The sequence below is a fragment of the Solenopsis invicta genome, chromosome 6 (assembly GCF_016802725.1).
Source record: "Solenopsis invicta isolate M01_SB chromosome 6, UNIL_Sinv_3.0, whole genome shotgun sequence".
NCBI lineage: Eukaryota > Metazoa > Arthropoda > Insecta > Hymenoptera > Formicidae > Solenopsis > Solenopsis invicta.
In genome coordinates this window covers 14,710,136-14,732,472 of record NC_052669.1, presented here as the reverse complement: position 1 = coordinate 14,732,472, position 22,337 = coordinate 14,710,136, and the positions used below count along the sequence as shown (strand labels likewise).

The window sequence follows — 22,337 nt, the reverse complement described above, 5'->3', positions numbered from 1 at the left end:
ATTAAACTAATAATACTAAACTAATAATAAAGTAAATTAATTCTTTTTCTTAACTTTCACTTTTATTCCACGAAAGGGCAAAAACATTATTATTTTATTTGTAAGTTGATTTCTTCTATAGGATACTAAAATTACCAAGAATATTATGGATAATGAAAATATCAAAATTAATCAAAGAGATAGTGACGTTACATAAGATGTAATAGAAACGTCATTTGAAATTACCTTGTTCTTTGGGATTAAATATTGCAACAATATATTGCAATGATATCACTGGAATATTTTAATGTTATTATCACTGTGTAATATTACAGTAATATTTTTGTGATATTTTTGTGATATCACTAGAATATTTCAATGTCATTATCACTGTGTAATATCACAGTAATATTTCTGTGATATTTCAATATTTCACAGTAATATGTAATATTTCTGTGATATTGCAATATTTCTGTGATATCACAGAAATATTACGTGCTATGTGGGAAAATAATACCTCCACATGGTACAAGAGACGTAACATGAAAATCACCTTTCTGTATGTACATTTCCTATTATCATAAAAAATAAATAAAGAATTTGAAACAACAAAAAAACTATACTAAAATCGTTAAAGAAAGCATATTACGTCTTTCTTTGTTTTATAATATAGTATAAATAATATAATTTTAAGAGAATGCTATATTGACGGAAATTACCGGAAAACACATTACAGTGTTCATTAATTTGTAAATTGGCTCACACATCACAAAATTTTTTTGCAGAATAAAAGTACGATCCAAAACAAATTTTGCGCTGGTAAATTTTTCGAGAAAATCGAACAAAAAGTTAGAAATTTATTTATCTTTGGCACGTAAATCAGTCAACCAAGGTTAACTTTTGTCATTTATTGACGTTCTATAGCTTATATGTATGAAATGAGATTAGCGCGGGCTTCAGAAATCTTTAACAAACAACACAGACTTTGTGTCATTTCAGTCAATAACCTAATAAAAAAGTTTAATAGATAAATGGCTGTACGTGTACAAATTTCGCTTAGCGCACGTATACGATGGCAAGTAGAGCAATGACTGCATTGAATTGTAGTTGATAGGTCATTTTGCAGATGGCGTTATAATCGGAGCAAGTGCGTTCGGTAAAATCGTGGGTTGCTCGTCTGAGGATTTGTGAATTTGATAATGTTCACCGCTTGATGAGTAAAAATGAGTTTTTCCATCGATTGATCAGTTTTCAACTTGCCTCAAGCTATTTCAATTATTTTTAAAAGAATTTTTGTATGCGATATTTTTTAACAAAAAACCTTGGATTCTTTTTTCCATAAATATCACATACAAAAAATAAACGCATACTAACGCATCTCGAGTCTCACAGGCGTAAAAGATATGTATGTGTGTGCGTGTGCACGCACGCGCATGTGCTAAGCGAAATTTGTACACGTACAGCTGTTAACGTATTAAACTTTTTTGTTAGGTTTTGGATTCGAATGACACATAGTTAGTGTTGTTTGTTAGAGTTTTCTGAAGCCCACAGCGGTCTCATTTCATACATACAAGCTACAAAACGTCAGTAAATGACAAAAGTTAACCTTGGTTGATAGATCCACAAACCGAAAATAAATAAATGATTTTGTTTTACATACAAAATCAAAACATTGCGTGTTTGTATTATATATATGTATGTATGTATGCGTGCGTGCGTGCGTGCGTGCATGCGTGCGTGCGTGCGTGCGTGTGTAATTATTAATATATCAAAAGTTGTTCAATGTACACATACACACACACACACACACACACACACACACACACACGGTATGTCCCAAAAGTTCGGCCAAATATCTTAAAAACTAAGTATTTTAGAAAAATATGTTTCAAACAAAAGTTGTAGGGTTTTAAAAGATTTATTTATTGATCTTATCAGTTTGACCTTGGATGGCATCGCCAAGATCAAATCAAAATCACATTAATTTTTTTGAATAGAACACCTTATTTTTGATTCCAGAATCTAATAACTGGTATCAAGACCTTTTCAAAAAGCTACAAGAAAGTTTATTTTCGTTGTGTACTTTCCGAGTTGTAAGCTACGGTGTACTGTAACTTTGAAGTGTCACAACTCGAAAAGCACTTAACAAAAATAAATTTTCTTGTAGTTTTGGAAAAGTCTCAAAATGAGCTACAAGAATATGCAGTAAAAAATATAGAATGTTAGGGAAGTACCGATACCCTTTAATTAAAGAATTACCAATACTCTAATATTGTATCTTTTATTGCATTTAACTTTCAAGTAATAAAATATTAAAGTCGGACATAAGATAAGAGCGCGCGAAGAGACAAGCGGTCGCTCGGCTGAGTCATAAGACCGTCCACTGTGGCCCGACTGTAGGCGACGCCGCGACGGTAAGTGGCGCGTGGCGAGGGAAAGAATAGCTTGGCACCGCACCGCTCCCCGAGTCATGCCCCCGCACCACACCGTGGTACGCGTCAACGCTATACACTCGCGATCACGATTACTAAGTATTTTGTTCTTTGTAATATTTATAGCATTTTTTACAACAAAAAACCAAACGTTAAATAATGTAACTTTGCGGATATAGTATGCTGACACCTTTCATTCTAAAGCACAAGAATACAATAAATATTACAAGTTTTAACAACAATACGAATTAATTATATTTGACTCCCACCATTATGTGTAATTTCAAAAATAAGTATAAACTGTTACTTTTTTTATACTTTTAAATACGGCACGATAATCAGAGAAAGTGCTGCTGATTATTTATCGCAGTTCTAATAGAATATTTCGCTCTACGATGATCAATTTAAGCATAGTTACAGCAGCAACATGCTTTTTAATGTTAGATTTTATATTTTTTTCTTATAATAATGTACTAAATTACATTTAATGACATTACTTATATTTACAATAACAATCTGTTATATTATTACGTAAATATTTCTAATGAAAACTGTTGCTAGAATTAAGATAAATTATAATCAACATGATACTATTTATCCGAGTGTGTCTTACCGTGCTTAATATGAAAAGTGTAAAGAAATGGTAATAGTTTAAATTTTTTATTTTAAATTACACATAATGGTGAGATTCAAGTAGTATTAATTAAAACTGTTTAAGGAGATAATATTTATTGTGTACTGTATACATCGCTTTGAGACACCCTGTGTGTGTGTGTGTGTGTGTGTGTGTGTGTGTGCGCGCGCGCGCGTGTGTGTGTGTGTGTGTGTGTGTGTGTGTGTGTGTGTGTGTGTGTGTACATAGGGTGTCTGGGAACTAGGAAACTTACCGCTTTGAGAACATAGAAGAGATGAAATGGGACAAAAAAGTCTTATACCATTTTGCGATCTTCACTATAATTATCAAGTTATAAAATAAAACGTATGAACCAATGTGCGGTAACACCACACCGTCGCGCCTAGCTCGTAGGCAATAATGTGCGGCGGGATAGGTGACGCGTCATTGTTTGAATTTGCACGACACGACGATCTGAATTCGCTGCAGCGCGTGTATATACGCTGCAAAAGTCACATGTGTTATTTATCAAATGTGTAAGAAGACGCTTTAGCTAAAATAACACATTTGTTTTTTGCAGTGTATGTATACGCGGTACGGCGAATTCAGACCGTCGCGCCGTGCAAATTTAAACAACGACGCGTCACCTGTCCCGTCGCATGCTCTTGCTTACGAGCAAGGCGCGATGGCGCGGCGTCACCGCATGGGCTCATACGTTTTATTCTATAATTTGATAATTATAGCAAATATTGCAAAATGGTATAAGACTTTTTTGTCCTTTTTCATCTTCTCTATGTTGTCAAAACGGTAAGTTCCCTAGTTTCCGGACACCCTGTATATATTGCGACCGCACTCGCGAGCGTAGTGCAACTACGTGATCGCCCATGACGATAAACCGACATGAAAGTTAGCTCGCAGACATTATTCGACTTTGAAGCGCAATAATTAAACAGCAGATTGGGCGCCAGGCACAAGCGAGCGTAACGCTCTTATCCGACAAAATTATCGGTCGCTGAAATTTCTTGCTAGCAAACACGGAATTATTTTATTGCGTTACAGGCAATAACGGACTCTCTTAACCGGTAGCTCAGCCACGGAATTGGCAGAGGGGGCGGTTTGTTGCGGGCAGGGGAATGGAAGAGAGTGAGGGCACTTAGAGAGAACACCTCCGTTTAATGGCAACATTAATAATATATTTCGGCCGATATCTAATATCACTCACAAAGATCTACAACGATGTCTCGCGACCCGGGTGCGGTCGGAAAATGCCACGCGATCGTCGGTACGAGCTCACGGAACGGAGAGAGAGTCAGGATTCAACTCCGGTTAACGGCAAACAACAAGCCGTGCACACTCAAAATTTTACACGCGCACTCTCATTCCACGCAAAATTATCAGACGATTCGGTACGAGATACGCGATAGCTAGACAGACACACATACGAACGCTACGACGGACGACACACACGAATATTACAATAAGTAACGCGACTTGGCTGTGGTGTCGGCGACGCTCTTAATAAACGGAACCGAAGAAGTTGAGACGCGACTTGATCGGATGAGGCATACGGCGGCTCAGCACGCAGACAGCACGCGATCACATGCGTGCTCCAATTTCGGCGGAAGATCTTATAGCAAACTTGAACTCTAATTGCAATTACCACGCGCGCGACTCATCCAATCGGCGAAATCGGCGGCTTTACAAAATTTTCGTTCGTCTCACCACAACGCTGGCTTGGCTCGAATAAAAGGTCGTCCTCGAACTGTAGCGGCTTCGGTTGTCCCAGCTCGTGACGGTCCGGCTGACGATCCACAACGAAGTGATCGATAGCGCGAGGAAATTCGGCAGGCGGTACACAGGATCTCTCGCCCCATACACGGGGCTTGTCGCGCCCCGCTATTGGTTCCGCTTCATTACGCGGTCCTCGCGACCCTCTAATCAGGCTGTCGCGCTGCGGCGCGCAATTTGAGGTAGGTCGGTGTTTTCAGGCTGCTTGCGATTTTCTCCGTGGTTTTTCCGAGGCCGGACGGCTGTCCCTGCGGACTCTTCGGTGTCCTCTGCCTCCGCGCTCAGGACCAAAACCGGGTACATCCTCTCACAGCTCCTTGTTCGGGGTCTCCCACGCGATGTCCCGTGTCGACGTCTTCTACGTACGACCTTCCTTCTGTGCGTCCTGCAATATTTAGCAGCCTTATTGTTGCGTACGGGCAAGTAAATATTCAAATTGAGATCACCTGACGTGCGCGCTACCGCAATCCTGCGCCGATCCGCGAAGTTTCGAAGTGACGGTCCTCTTTCTTGCAGCCTTCTTGTTGGGTGGGACCTCGTCGTTACAAAATCGGTATTTGCTAGCCGCCGATCCGCAAAACGTCGCTAAAATTTTAGGGACGAACACACGCACACAAAACAAGGACGCGAAATTAGTAGCGGACGCGCCGACACATCCGTCTCCGAGGACGTAGAGCCGCAGCGTGCGCTCCCCGGCCGGATCTTACGATCCCTGTGACGGACAGCCAAATAGGATGTCACGTCACTATATATACATATATACATATATATATATATATATATATATATATATATATATATATATATATATACAGGGTGATTCAGAACGACCCATGTGTCCCTGTAAAGACGTGTTCTTGAATAAATTCTGAGACGATTTTTCCTGTACAAAAAATTTGTCCGACACTTACTTTTTGAATAATAAGAGGATAAAGTTAGCGAATCACGGGCCGTGTACACATGGTAGACAAAGGCGGCGCAACTCACCGTCCGACACAGATAAGCGCCCGCGTCGGACGGTGAGTTGCACCGCCTTTGTCTACCATGTGTACACGGCCCGTGATTCGCTAACTTTATCCTCTTATTATTCAAAAAGTAAGTGTCGGACAAATTTTTTGTACAGGAAAAATCGTCTCAGAATTTATTCAAGAACACGTCTTTACAGGGACACATGGGTCGTTCTGAATCACCCTGATATATATATATATATATATATATATATATATATATATATATATACATGACAATTTACATCAGTTATTGTTACTGTGGGATTTCGGAATAAAACACGATGTGTTGCTCTGTAATGAGAGTTTTTTAGGTTTTATCATAGGTACAATATTTACAGTTCATGGATACAATATAATCACAGATAAAATATTTACAGTTTTATCTGTAATGAGAGAAACGACAATCGATATTATTTTTCCACTTTTTATTAAGACTTTATCTATTCCACTTATACTGTGGAAGCATTAGCACACGTGCTTCTTACGTCCTCTCCTTAACCTCTTCTATCAAAGTCTCTCAAGACTATAGCCGCGAACTCTCACGTTTCAGGGATCCAATTATGCGTTCAGCGCGGCAAATCCAAGTGAAGAAAATATATTTTCTTTATATATATGTATAAACGTGTAGGACATGTGTGATATTTCATTATTTTCTATGATTGAGGTCGACATACATTTTTGATCGATTTTTATCTCTAGTTAATATTTCAAGGGCAAGGGAAATGCTTGCAAATTGCCGGACCGCCCGTGTCTCCTCACAAGTCGGAGAAGACTTTTCTATTTCCTTCTCTCTCAAGCGGGCGGATCCCAATAGCGCACGAGACCGATAGCACACTACCACTCACCGCGGCCGATGCCTAGAGTTTTTCCGTTGGTTGGGTTAGATAAGTCAAGATGATTGGTTAGTGGGCTATCGCACCGTGCGCTATTGGATCCCGTCCCTCTCAAGCATTCTCTTTCTCTCTACAACTATCTTTTACGCTGTCTGCTTTTCTGTCATTACAGCTTTAGATACATGATTTCCGATTTCGTTTTGCCGACCATGCGACGAAAAGTTTGTAGCATTGCGTCAACTAGTGGAACTCGTTTATAGTCATAGATTTGATAAATTTGATTGAACAAGAATTTTTTTTTCGTAAAGTCTAGTATTAAAAAAAAAATCAAGAAATTTACAAATGCTCTTCGACAATTAAATTTAAATTGGACACAAAACATATGTAAAAATTGTAACACTTTTTTAACACTCTTTGTAAATTTTCATAGTAAATATATTTTTTGTGTTCTTGAAAAAATTTTATTTAATTGATAATAGAAGAGCATTTTTAAACTTCCTAATATTTTTTTTAATTATTATATATAATTGGTACATCATTTGTAATTATTTATACTAAGTACGTTATTATACAAAAATATTAGGAAATTAAAAAATGGTCTTTTATCAAATGAATAAAATTTTTTGAAGAACACAAAAAATATATTTGCCATGAAAATTTACAATAAGTGTTAAAAAAGTGTTACAATTTTTACATATGTTTTGTGTCCAATTTAAATTTAATTTAATTGTCAAAGACTATTTGTAAATTTTTTTTATTTTTTTTTAATACTAGACTTTACAAAAAAAATTCTTGTTCTGAAATACTGAATCTAAAACCTTCAGCATAATAGCCAAGAATCACGACCATCCAGCCAAAGAGATCAATTGACAATTCTCCTTCCGTAACTATATTGTAGGTGCTAAAAGTATTTTATCATTTTCTCAAGAATGCTTGAATAGCGGGTTCTACCGCAGTGAATAAATAAATATTACAATTCTATCAAATTTATCAAATTTATGACTAATAAACCGAGTTCCATTTGTTGACCCAATACTACAAAACTTTCGTCGCATAGTTGATAAAACGAAATCGGAAATCGTGTTTCTAAAGCTAAACGAAAGAAAAGCAGACAGCGTAAAAAATAGTTGGAGGGAGAAAGAGAACGCTTGAGATAAAAATTGATCAAAAATGTATGTCGACCTCGATCATAGAAAATAATAAAACATCAAATATTTTCTACACGTTTATACATATACAAGGTGGGGAAAAAGTACTGGAACAGCAAAATATCTCGAAAACTAGGCATTTTAGAAAAGTATTTTAGATAAAAGTTGTAAGGTTTCAAAAGATCTATTTACTAATATTATTAGTTTGACCTTGGATGGCGTCGCCAAGGTCAGATAGAAATCACATTAACTTTTTTAAATGGAACACCCTATTTTTGATTCCATCTAATAGCTGGTGTCAAAACCTTTCCAAAACCTTACATGAAAGTTTATTTTCGTTGAGTACTTTTCGAATTGTGAGGCTTGAAAGCTACGATGTACTGTCCCTGACGAAAAACCCGATAAAAAACGATAGAAAGTGCCAGAAACCTGATTCAAAAACAATAGGATTTTATCGTTTTGATAGAATTCTATTGTTTTTGAATCAGACTTCTGGCACTTTCTATTGTTATTTAACGGTTTTTTTTATCAGGAGTAATTTTCAAGCATCATAACTCGGAAAATACTTAATGAAAAATAACTTCTAATTGAAATTTATAGGGTTAAAATGGTATCACACAATCTAACACTTATAAATTTCAATCAGAAGTTATTCTTCATTAAGTACTTTCCAAATTATGACGCTTGAAAGTTACAGTACACTGTAGCTTTCAAGCCTCACAATTCAGAAAGTACTCAACGAAAATAAACTTTCTTGTAAGGTTTTGAAAAAGTCTTGACAACAGCTATTAGATTGTGGAATCAAAAGTAGGGTGTTTTATTTAAAAAATTTAATTTTGATTTAATTTTGATCTGACCTTGACGACGCCATCCAAGATTAAATTAATAATATTAGGAAATAGATCTTTTAAAACCCTACAACTTTTATCTGAAACACTTTTTTCTAAAATACGTAGTTTTTGAGATATTTTGCTGTTCCGGTACTTTTACTTTACCCTGTATATAGAAATCTGTCGCAGACTCGGAGATGTGTCAGAAAGTCGGAGCCGTTCTCTAACGCAAAAAGAGATTTGACAACATGGTCATAAAATCTTTGATAAGGATATATATGTTTACGTTTTACATAGTACTAATGAAGTAAAAAATTACTCATGAGTGCAAGCGAGCGCAAACAATAGAGTCTTGTTGTACACTCCGCGACGTTGGTTGCGGGCGAACAAAGTTGATAGAACGTTTTGCATACTTCACGACCGCGAGTGCGAGCGAGCGCGAACGATAGAGTCTTGTTGCACACTCCGCAAGGTTCATTGCGAGCAAGCGAGATAGATAGAACGTTCCGCACACTTCGCGACACTTGCGTGTTTACTTGTATTATCTAAACCCAGGGGAAAGTGGGGTTACTGTACGCATTGGGTAATTGTACGTTTTGTGGTTTGGCATCTTCTCGATGAATAGGGATTATATCACGACATTATTTGTAGACTGAAGGTATTTTTTTAATATATAACCATACGTTATATCATTTAAAAACGTAGTGAAAAAGTAAGAAAAAGTAAAATCATGATTTTTGTTGCGATTTTGGTATTCAGAAAATAAGGCAATAAATTTGTATTTTTACTTTATTCATTTAATCTTGTTATACCTAACAGAAGTACGTTTGTTCCTGCGTTCTTTGAGCTATTGTTTATTAAATTTAATTAAATAGTCATCAAGTAATTGTTTTTTTATCAAATCAAGTCCGCCGTGGACAATTTTACGCATCCATGTTGAAAGGCGTGAGACCAACTAGTGCTACTAGTACAGTGTAGTGCAGTGTAGTGCAGTGTAGTGCAGTGTAGTGCAGTGTAGTGCAGCTAAAAGAATGGACTATAACCTCATTTTTCCTTTGCGTATATTTATCCAACCGCGCGTACAATTACCCAAGGCGCGAGAAATTTTTTTGTTTATCCACTTGCCTCTTTTTGCTGAATATAGCATTATCAAATGAAAAATTGTTTAATATGACAATACATAATAATAAAAAAAGGTTTAAAGTTTTTATTTCTGTATTCGTATCGATTTCAACTTCAAAAATCACTTCACTGTGATAAATTTCCCTTAGGTGCGTGCAATTTATCTACTTTCCCTTGTAGTACCGTATGAAATTAAAAATGTCGACAATTTAACATTTGAGAAATTATCGACATTTTTAATTCCACGTAAATGGCAGCACCTTCACGTTGGAGTTCAAGCTTCACTATAGCATCCTCTTAAGTTATTGCAATAAATTTTTGAAACTTATGTCGCAATATTAGATTTGCCATTTTTAATTGAACAATTGTAATTACACAACAATAATCAGAGACTTACAAAATGACCAAATATCGAGTTTCATGTTATTTATACGCATTTTTAACATTCTATATTGTATTCGCTATTTTGATTTGTTTATTTTTGAAATTGGTGACCAAAAAACTATACACAATCTATTGCTCTCATATAATTTTATAACTTCTTAAATTTTATTCGATGATAGTCCGTCAGACTTGGGAAAATACCGCGACCGTAAGTGATGCGCGCGGGATGCATTTATGCTTTAAATTTAATAACTTTTTAACAAATGGGAATTAATTATTTAAAAAAAGATTTAAACTAGAAACATACAACTATAAGCCTAAATAGTCAAATATTTTCCAAGATTTCTTTTTTTTAGTTACTTGATTTCATATTTCGACATTTATCATTTTTTTACCATTTTTTTACAATTTTATTAAAGTTTTTCTGCTTACGGTTTGCATAAAACATTTTTAACTGAGAAAAAATATTTTTAGTATTGTGGAAACATTTCCGTGTAAAATGCCGTAAAGCTGGCCTCGCTATTGTTTTTTCTTTAGCCAGATAACAATCATAAAGTAATCAAATTTGAAAAAACTGTTTTTGCAATTATTTAGAAAATGGAGGGTGATGGGGGAAAAAAAGGATAACGTCGTTGTTTTCAGAGCATCAAAATTTTATCGAAATATTCTTCAAATTTTAAAGCACAAGATTCCCCCTCCCCTAAATTTCGTAGACCTGTATAATTTTTAAAATCTATTTATAATATTTCCATTATTTTCTTTTATCTAAAAAAAATGAGAATCTTATATGTATCTTATAGAATCTTATATTTACTTAAATTAATTTGTGTTAGGTGGTATATGCTGGTCATCTATCAGTAACGGCCGTTGTAAGGAACTTTTATCGCAAGGTACTACGAAAGAAAATTGTTGCGCATCTAACGCAGCAGCAGCAACTGCTTATTCTGATGAAGATCTAGATAGTGGAAGTCTTTTTTTCTGGAGAGTTCTTGGTGGAGGTGTGCAATGTCATCCTTGTCGAGGTACATAAACAAGCTATGCTTCTACTCTCCATAATATTCGAATAACAATTAAAATTGAAATTAGAGAATAATGTAGGAAGTGCAAGTCAAATGCGGTAGTTGGTGCGTCAATAATAATAGTACATTTATTTCGCTTTTAGTACTAAATATCACTTGTGTTTGTACCGTAGACGAGGAAACATCGACTAACTTTGTGCTATTATTTATTGTATTTATTATATTTATTTGGTTTTATGTCGGATTTATAATGACGTTTACATTTGAAGATCTATGTTATTTATTATTTTACATATTTCATGTCAATTTAAAGACCTTGATTTTAGCAATCGCTGATTACGACATGATTGTTCGTTTTGTCCATCTTGATTGTCAACATTGATGGATCACTATTTTCAATTTTTCAACATGGGAAAGCGACGTTACGGCTTGTCAATTTCTTACTTTTAAGTCGGAGACAACATGCTGAATAGTAGAAGTTCTCTTTTTTTCCTGTCAGTCAACGCGATCACTATTCTACACAGCTCTTAATACAACGTTAATTTTGAATCGTTGAAAATGACTTTAAGGGAAATCGAAACGCGTCCGATATTTGTATGCATATTTATGTACTAAAAGCGAAATACATGTACTATTATTATTGACGCATCAACTATCGCGTTTGACTCGCATTTCCTACGTTATTCTCTAATTTTAATATTGCCGAGTCTATCTTAAATATTTTGAATTAAAATTGATTTCACTCTCATGTGTTTTCATCTGAAATTAGCGCATATGTACATGCGTATGAGCGCAAAATTTCAGTTATTCAAGGAAAAGAAATCTAATATCTTTATCAATTCTATTATTTCTACTTATTTGACTAGTAACAATTGCATTATCTTCAATATTTGTTATACATAAACTTACACAGGCACAAATTGTTTTCATTCGACAGAGAGTTGCACGGAAGTAAGATGCGAAGAAGGAAAAAAGTGTGTGGTACGTAAAGGAAGACCGCGATGCGTATGCAGTCCAGAGTGTAAAGCACCGCGTGGTGGTGGTGGACCGGTCTGCGGAACAGACGGCAAGAGTTATAAAAGCTTGTGTAGGCTCAAAAAGCGAGCTTGCAAAAAGAGCAGTCACGAACTCGCGGTTGCCTACAACGGCCACTGCCAAAGTGAGTATGTATAAATAAGTTGATGATTGCCTCAGTATTATCGTAAAAACGTTTTGCTTTAATTTCCGAAAAATTTCCGAATCGAAATTTTAGTTCTATTTTCGATTTCAATTCGAACTTTTATGCCTATTCTGATACTATAAATCTTCAAATAGACTTTTTTTGATATCTTTTCAACCTATTGAAGTTATTACAGTTTTTGTAGAGGGTTTAAAAAGGTTTTAGGAGAACAAATATAAACCTCTTTTGAACTTTAATGAGAAAAATTTTCCAATAACTGCCATTTTGAGACTCAAGATAGAAGCTCAATAGATATAGGACTAAAATTTCGACTCAAACACTTTATTTTTATTAATTGTCAAAAGTATTTTATTTACGTAGTTATTCTTGTTTTCAAAGAATTAACGAAAATTGAAAAAAGATTATTTAAAATTTAAACACAATAAAATTGAAAAGAATATCTGGAGAGATTAGAGATAAAAAAAGTATTTTTTATCTTGGATTAAAAAACCAAATAAAAACCAGCTTTTTGTGGAAGAAAAACTTTTTTTTTACCTAGGTAGTAAAAGAAAATATATAAAATTTATGTTCGAGATCCACAAACGAGGCTAAGAGCATGTTCAAAAGCATCGCGCTGTCTTTACTGTAACAATGCACCCCCAAAAAGAATATGCATCGTCCCCGGTCTCCAACAACCAGAAAAAAGTCGCCGAGCTATAACTGGGGGCACCTCGGGCGCTCAATTTTAAAACACCGCAGATTACGCGTGGCAAAATCGTGCCGAGCCATCACACGCGCAAAGTCGGCGCGTACGCGTAAACGAAAGAACGTACGTTCGTCCCACTCCGGCGACTCCGCCGTCAAGCGTCGAAAATGACGGAGTCGCCGGGTATAAATAAGGCCGCGTGCTCCGATAAAGCCCCGTTTTTCCCGTCAGCCAGCATCACCGCCTGATCCGCTGCGCCTGACATCTCGGAAAAACAAAGTAGTCGAAGGTTCTTGGCTACGGTACTTTGCCTTTTCCTCCCTCTTTCCTCTCCCGCATCCTCGCGAGCGCGAGTACCCGACTCTCGTTAAGGCGAGAGAAAGGCTCTCGACCAGCTCCCGAAGGGCGGGCATCTCCGCTCCCGCTCCTCCGCAGAACGCAAGACAACGGAATTGCCGTCTCGGTGTTTTGGTCGAGGTACTCGATGCGTTCTGCGGCCTCCAGACCGCCATCGCTCCCTGCACGCAGGCTGCTGTCCTACCAATTTGCATACCGCAAACATCATGCCGCGAGCTCCGCCCACCGCGTTACGCTAGTCGTCGAAAACCGCGCCCGCATAAAAACGTTATTCGCGTTGTGGGCTATTATGTAGCCCGGGAAATATGTCAGGTCGTAATTAATTTGGTACGCGTTGTACTGTTAACCAGATTGACGAATGTATTATTACAACTTATAGAAGTTATACAGCGAGAATTACAAGAGTGATGCAATACAACTAGACGCACTGATTATACCGACACGCGGGCATGTGTGCGGGCACATGGATGTAACTCGACGACGTACAGAGTACGAATGCTTACGCAGCGCTGCTCGGCAGAACCCGGCTTCGACCATAGACTAAGAATAGCGTAGAGGGAACTCGCCGGTCGCCACACACTCCCCGCCGAGTGTAAACGAAAGGAGAATTACATGTGTTTCGAAGAAAATGCTAACTACGTTTAACAATATAGTTGGAAATTAAATTAACCTACTAATATTGAAAACTAATGCTAGACTTAAGAGCTACGCTGACAATATGGACTTAAAAACTAACGCTGAGAAACGCTAGGGATACAAAATGAGTTATAAAGAATACCAAGTAATAGTTATTTACTAAGGTCGAAACGTACTTTCTTTTTTTGCGGCGGGTAAGTTTTAACTTGTTTAGGGCGCGATTCAGACAACACAGGGTGTTCGTCATTATTCATTGACGAGGAAGTAAGAACGTCTGGGGGAGACGACCGTTAATGTCTTCCAGAAGAAAATGCGCCGGTTTTAAACGCTCCGTGGAAACGCTAATTGGTCGGTTATTGACGTCTAACGTAAATACTTTATCGGAATCGCGTTTAATGATCCTGAAGGGACCAGAGTATGGTCGCTCGAGAGGTTTTTTAACCGCGTCGGTGCGAAGGAATACGTGAGAGCCTTTAAGTTGCGTTAAGTTCCTTAAAGAAAAATGCACGTTTTTTGTGATGATGAGTTACAGGTACGGGTTTAATTTGACGGATGAATTCGCGAAAATCGCTAATGAAAATCTGCGGATCAGGGATAAAATCATCCTGTAGAAAAAATTCTCCAGGAACGCGGAGCACAGTGCCGTATACAAATTCGGCTGGAGAAGCCATGGTGTCTAAGCGAACGTGGGTACGTAATCCGAGAAGAACGGTTGGGAGGGTATTGACCCAATTTTCCGTACCGTGGCACATTAATGCTGCCTTTAACGAGCGGTGCCAGCGCTCTATCGTCCCATTTGACGCGGGATGGTAAGCAGTTGTGCGAACGCGTTTACAGCCTACGAGCGAGAGTAAAGCCGCAAAAAGCTGTGACTCGAATTGAGTTCCCTGATCGGTAGTCAGAGTTTGCGGTGCGCCAAACCGTGTGATCCAATGATCATGAAAGGCTTTAGCCACTGTTTTGGCCGAGATATCGGCTAAAGGAATTGCTTCTGGCCAACGCGAAAATCTGTCGATCAGTGTCAAACAATATCTATAGCCGTTATTTAACGGTAAGGGACCAATAATGTCCATATGGACGTGGTCGAAACGCCCATCAGGAGCGGTAAAATGAGAAGGTATCTGTTTAATGCGGGATACCTTTGATTGCTGACAGTCGATACAGTTATTTGCCCATAAGGCGACATCGCGATGCAGGTTAGGCCAAATATATCGTTGACGAATTATACGATCAGTGATTTTTGCGCTAGGATGCGCGGGGTTATGAAACAGATCAAATATCTGCCTCCGAAGAGATACTGGAATATAGGAGCGAATAGCTTCCCTTGATAATTCACAGTAGAGCTCGGAATTTGATGAACCCCAAACAAATTTTTTAAGTTTAAGAGAAGACTTATCGGAAGCTAACAAGTGTTTAAGCTCCTCGTCTTCTTTCTGCCGAGAGGCGAGATCATTAAGCTCAAATTCGGTCGGTAGGCGGAGTGCCTCAATGCGTGACAGACTGTCGGCAACCAAATTATCGGGACCTGGAAGATATCCAATATTTGTAGAGAATTGAGCGATGAATGACAATTGTCGTAACTGCCTAGGTGAGGCTTTATCAGAGCGTTGTTTAAACGCCTAAACCAGAGGTTTATGATCCGTTAGGATATGGAAATTGCGACTTTCAAGGAAGTGTCGAAAGAATTTAATGGATTCGTAGATCGCGGTTAACTCGCGATCATATGCGCTGTAGTTTTTTTGGGATGGGGTGAACTTCTTGGAAAAGAAAGACAAAGGTCTCCAAGAATCCGAGAACTTTTGTTCGAGAACAGCTCCCATCGAGAAGTTAGAGGCATCCGTAACTATGCGCGTTTCCGAATCATTGGACGGATGAGCTAATAAGGCCGCGTTAGCTAAGCTAGATTTTGCTTTAACAAACGCGTCTCCGGCATCAGGTGTCCATGGAATTTCGCGTTTATCATTTTTACGCGAATCTGTCAAAAAGGAATGAAGCGGAGCTTGTATGCGAGCTGCCTGTTTGATGCTGCGCCTATAAAAATTAAGGGCGCCTAAAAATCGTCAGAGATCGGCAATTGTACGAGGTTTAGGCCAATTTTGTATAGCAGCAACGCGTTCGGGAATTGGTTTGATATCGTCCCGACTGACTACGTGGCCTAAGAAGGTAACCTCTTGTGCACCAAGAGTGCATTTAGTTGGGTTAATGAATAAACCGTGTTTTTTGAGTCTTTGAAAGACGATACGCAAATGATTCTTATGCTCCTCTTCTGAGGAGGATGCAATAAGAATGTCATCGATGTATACAAAAACGAAATCTAGATCCTGAAGAGCGCGATGTATGTAACGCTGAAACGATTGAGCGGCGTTACGTAACCCGAAAGTCATGTAGACAAATTCGAATAAGCCGAAAGGGGTAATGACGGCCGTTTTGGGCACGTCCTCTTTAGCCACCGGGATTTGGTGGTACACTTTATAGAGATCTAGAACCGAAAAAATGGTTTTCCCTGCCAGATTGGCAGTGAAATCGTGCAGGTGAGGTATCGGATACTTATCCGGAATAGTTATCGCGTTGAGACGACGATAATCACCGCAAATACGCCATTCGCCGTTTTTTTTACGGACTAAGTGTATGGGACTAGCCCAGGAGCTATTTGAAGGCCTAAAAATGCCTAAACTCATAAGCCGTTTAAATTCGACTTTTGTCGCCGTTAATTTGTCAGGCGCTAAACGACGAGGACGTTCGGCAACGGGCGGGCCTGAGGTCGCGATATGATGCTCGACATCACAAGTTCCTGAAGGAATCATTTGATCCACCCCCGTTATATCCGGAAACTCTGACAGGATGTCCGCGAATTTAGATCCGCGATTTACTGAAAAAACTTTAGTATTTGATACCACTCGAATTTCGCCGACGGCGGAAAGTTTGGTTTTCGAGTCAATGAGCCGGCGCTTGTGTAAGTCTACCACTAGTTGATAGAACTTTAAACAATCTGCGCCAATAATGGCGTGGGAAACGGCAGCAACGCGGAAATTCCACGCGATAGGTCGCCGAAGACCCAGGTCTAGTGTAAGGCGACGCTCGCCGTAAGTATCAATTACTGTGTTATTAGCCGCGAATAATTTGTGCTCGGTCGGCTGTTTTTTATCGCAAGGCGTTGCGGGAAGAATAGAAATCTCTGCGCCCGTGTCTACAAGGAATTGACGACCGGTAATGCGATCATATATGTGAAGACGGCTTTGAGACGCCCCATATCTCCCGACCGTCTCTGTGCGAGGAGGGGGTTTTAGTTTTCCGTCGCGTTTTTGTTTTTCCACGAACAGGGCTTGCGACAAGATGTCGCTTTTTCTCCATATTTACGATGGATGAAGCAAAGTCCTAACTGTTTGTCAGTTTTTTTAGCGTCGCTCGGGGGACCGGGAGAACGACCTCGAGACGAAGATCTCCTGCGACGCGATTTGAATACCTCCTTGTTTAATGCGGCAAGCTGTTTTGAGATAGAGTTCAATTTCTTGTCAATATCTGACGAAGGTACCATGTCTTTTTGTTTAGACGCGGATGCGACAAAAGGTACCATGGAGGTGTTAGGATTGCTAATTTCCGTTATTCTATCCACAATTATCGCTAATTTTTGTAGATCCTGCTCATTTATCGCCGCTCTATGAGAGTCAGGAAGCTGCTCGATAAATAGAGACCGAAGAACTTGTGGACTGCATTGTCCATTGTTAAGGTTTTTCATTCGGTTTAATAAATGCGAGGGTTTTTGATCCCCTAAGACTTGACCTTTCAATAGGGTCCGCAAGCGCGACTCAGGAGAAATCGCATAGACGGATAGAATACGCTCTTTGAGGCTATTAAATAAATTATCGATCAGAGGATCGGCTTTGAGTAAATCCGCGATATGCGCGATCACTTCGCTGTCAAGGCCGGTGAGGAGATAATCCGCCTTGGTTCGGTCAACGGTAATTGCCGCGACTCGTAATGACGCCTCTACTTGTAGAATCCACGCCTCGGGTTCGCTTTTCCAAAACGGCGGGATCTTAGGAGCGCGATAAGCTTCAACGCGCGGCGGTTCGTCAGTCATAGTGACAATGGTATGAGTCGAGTAACAAAAACGACTGTTACTACCTGAACGCAAAAATTGGCGTAACAACTAGCGCCAAACCGCGCGAACAGTTATTGAAGACAGCGCACGATTAAAATGTGAACAGACAGAGCGTACGCGACAGAGACGCGAAACGACTGCTAAATCATTGAATTAACACTAACGCGTAACGTTGAGTTAAGTCGCCGGCAACACGACGATGTTGCTATTCGATGAGTTCAGAGGAACCTCGAAACAAAATGACTTCGAAAAGAAGGACGTGAGAAGTCGGTACACAATAGTAATGGTACGGGCGTAACGTTACGACCCGAATGACGCCACGATAGAAACGCATATATCCTGTGCGAATGCTAAAGCGACGTAGCTAGACGCTTAACAGAAAGTCGGCCTGCGATATTTTAATATCTGCCATAAATGGGCGTACGAAACGAGAAAGAAAGTGACAATGTCGTTGTGCGGTAGCCGCTGTTCGAAATACACCAATGGCGTGCGAGCGTGATACAGCGCTGTTGCTACGCGCGAGGATTCTCGATTTGAAATGCCGGGTCAAACACTTGACGCGGACGCGTACACTGGCACAGGCAAATAAGAGAGATAGTACATTACGAGGACGAAGGTCTCGGTGATCCTGAAGAGACGGAATGCACCGTCGAGATTTGCGATGAGCCGCGAAGATCGGCGATGTCCTGATGTACGCCTCAATGTCGGATGATGCGTCGCAAAATATTGCGTAACGCCACGTCGGTTACTGAGAGCTGCAACGGGCTGCGACGAGCTGCGAATAGTCGCAATATGCTGCGCAGAGCCGCTGAAGAAGAGGTAGCTAGCCGATGCGTCAGAAATAGCCTCGCCGGGGATGGAAATCCGTCGAACAGGCCACCCGTTGAAACGCGATGGCTGAGACGTTCTCGTCGAATAACGTGTCTCTCTACCGATGTCGCCCAATGGCGTGTCGTTGAGCCAACGGCTTTGCCGGCCGGCACGAAGGCACTTCCCTTTTCAGGAAAATCTGCGTCGTTCGCCAAGAATGCTGAGCAAAGAGGTTCTGGAACAGAGAAAAATGCCGTCGCGTGTCCCCCGGGAAGCCAGTGGACTACGCACGGGCCTTGACGAGACAATTTCTCGAAGCGCGCACCGAAACGACCTATCACGTTGGGGTCACCAATGTGGGCTATTATGTAGCCCGAGAAATATGTCAGGTCGTAATTAATTTGGTATGCGTTGTACTGTTAACCAGATTGACGAATGTATTATTACATCTTATAGAAGTTATACAGCGAGAATTACAAGAGTGATGCAATACAACTAGACGCACTGATTATACCGACACGCGGGCATGTGTGCGGGCACATGGATGTAACTCGACGACGTACAGAGTACGAATGCTTACGCAGCGCTGCTCGGCAGAACCCGGCTTCGACCATAGACTAAGAATAGCGTAAAGGGAACTCGCCGGTCGCCACAGCGTTTCGTCGCCTAGCGACGACTCGCGGACACCTGTACATAAAACCGTGTGTATACTCGCGTTTTGAATTTGTCCGTCCGCGCGTTACCTTTTAATCATTCGTTTTGTCCGTCCGCGCGCACATCTTAGTTGTAATCTTTTCTGTTCAGCATGTAAAAAAAATAAATGTATATTTGTTAGACATCATACACCGCCGCGTAATCATTTCCGAGCCCGACGTCTTTCCTCTCTTTCCGTTTGAGCCTTTTCTCTCGCACCGTTCCGGCGAGCTGATTCGCGCGGAGAAAAACGGTACATTACATTACATTAACCCAATAAGCGGGCAATATTTTTAAAATGCTCTTTAATGTTTTTGTAATAAAATTTTATTTAAAATACATTAAAAAACGTTTTAAAAATATTGTCTGCTCATTGGAAACGCTGAGCGTGTCGTGCTTAACTGACGATATTTTGCGCCAATTCTGGCTGCCAGAACATCACACGGGACTAATGGCATGCCGTTTGCAGTAGAAAAATCGAATCGGCTAAAACAATTATACAACATGATCTTAACGATCTTTCTGGAAAGATTGCTTAATAGAAAAACCGTTTTTCGGTCATAGATGCTCGCAATCTTTTGAAAAGGATCTTCGTCTATTTAACGGTGCGCAGAAGGCAAACAGACGCACTGTTCAGCATACTTCACCTGTAACATTCAGAGCATCCTCGTCGTTCTTTCATAAGTGGTTTTGAGTCGCACGATTATGCAGTAATAAAGTAAAATTATAACATTACGGTAATATATTATAGCTTTAATTTGTGGGACTATTACTTTATATCGAGACATAATTTTAATTAATTAATGATACTTGTAAATTTCTTTAAACAATTATTTGTTAAAATTATTAGAAATAATTTTAATTCGATAAATTTATAAAAATGTTAACATTATCTGGCAAGTCAGTTTACTTTGTAATTGACGTAAAACAATACTCTGAGTGAGGACCCAAATAAACGTCTGATTCTGATTTTTAGATTTTTTACAGTTATTTGAAACGTCAAAAAATAAAGAAGTTTGTCATTTCTCAAAGTATTGGTTTACGCCAATTACAAAATGAACTGGATTATCACAGATAATATTAACATTTTTATAAATTAATTGAATTAAAATTATTTTTTATTACAGATTATTTTAAAAAGTAATTGTTTAAAGAGATTTACAAGTTTCATTAATTAATTAAAATTATGTCTTAACATAAAGTAACAGTCCTATGAATTGAAGCTATATTGCCGTGATGGCATAATTTTAATTTATTATTAAGAATCGTAATTCTATTAATATTATTTTTCAAACAAATTTTCGTATCCAAGTAAATTTCTTTATGCAAATAACAATTAAAACAGCGCGCGATCAATCGTAGTATCCCATATACCGCTGGTATAAGCGCATAGCAGAGGACACCGAAGTTTCTCCATAACAACACCTCGTTTCATGTCTTCTCTCTCGACCCAGCGCCAAGTAAGGAGGATGCACTATTGAAAGGTCCCCCACCGCTTTCTACTCACACCTTGACCGCCGCGCTTCCACGAAACACGTACATACGCGTCGTGTGCGGTAACCGAGCGCCACTGCCAGAGAACATTTCTGCTGGTGCATGTCTCTTAAAAACGCTGCAGTGATCGGGAAGCGGGTAGTGGTGAGGCGCGCTACAATAATGCATTCTGGAGAAAGCATGATACGACGTGGTCAACTGCGGTGTCCTGGTCAACCTACCCCTGTCCAAAAGAAAGTTGGAGGTTAGAATGAAGAGGCACTGGTGTAGAATTCCTATAACAAGACAATGTAATATCAAAAGATTTCTGTCGCCACGCGATAGACTCTATAGCGGTAAGCTGTGAATTATAATCATATTTTTAATTACTGCCAGAGGCATTTACCGTGAGCTGGCTATTTTTAATTAATAGTCAAAAGCGTTTACTGTGTGCTAACCATCTTTAATTAATTATCAGAGACATTTACCGTGTGCTAACTATCTTTAATTAATAATTAGAGGCGTTTACCGTGTGCTGACTATCTTTAATTAATTGTCAGAGTCGTTTACCGTGTACTGATTAGCTTTAAATAATAGTCAGAGGCATTTACCGTGTGCTGACTACTTTAAATTTGTATTTGCCCATCTTATAGACAAACATAAGCAAAAGAAAATGGAGAAACTATGAAAAATTTTTGCGTTTCATGGAAATAGACAATGGGAATGAAGGATTTATTCTACACTACTCAAAAGAAAATAGGGAACACTTTCCAGACACCAAAAATTAGGCTATTTTCAAATGAATGTAACTCGGTGAAAAATCATCGTAGATAAAAAATAAAAAAAGCATTTTGAAGCTTGAAGATCCAACTTTAACGCACTATCAGCAGATTTTCAAAATTCTTTTAACTTCCTTGTCTTATGCAGTAAAAAAGCACACCCTGTTTTGTTCCTTAAAATTTCGTATTTTTGACACTTTGCAGCTCGACCAACAAATTTTTTTCGAACAATTCAAGTAAAGCTTCATAAACTACAACATTTTGCCTACAAAATGCTTTTTTTAAAATTTCTCTACGATTTCTTTGACCGAGTTACGCTACTTTGAAGCTAAACCTGCATTTTTTACAAATGATATCCGTACTCCGTGAAAAATCATCGTAGACAAAAAATCAAAAAACCATTTTAAAGCTCGAAGTTCCAGCTTTAACATGCTGTTAATGGTTTTCAAAAATTTTCTCAATTT

The 22,337-nt window shown here is 38.9% G+C and overlaps 1 protein-coding gene across 8 annotated transcripts in view; it reads left to right on the top strand.

Annotated features, from left to right (window-relative positions):
* The window catches only part of LOC105198089 (follistatin), a 621,281-nt gene that overhangs the window by 120,073 nt on the left and 478,871 nt on the right, over positions 1 to 22,337 (top strand). For 7 of the 8 annotated variants that reach the window (XM_039451098.1, XM_039451097.1, XM_039451099.1 and 4 more), the window contains exons 2-3: positions 10,973 to 11,161; positions 12,096 to 12,317. In XM_039451098.1, the coding sequence (XP_039307032.1) occupies positions 10,973 to 11,161; positions 12,096 to 12,317 (411 nt within the window). Of the gene's footprint in view, positions 1 to 10,972; positions 11,162 to 12,095; positions 12,322 to 22,337 lie in introns of all 8 variants that reach the window. The other variant, XM_039451102.1, reaches the window with a different exon arrangement.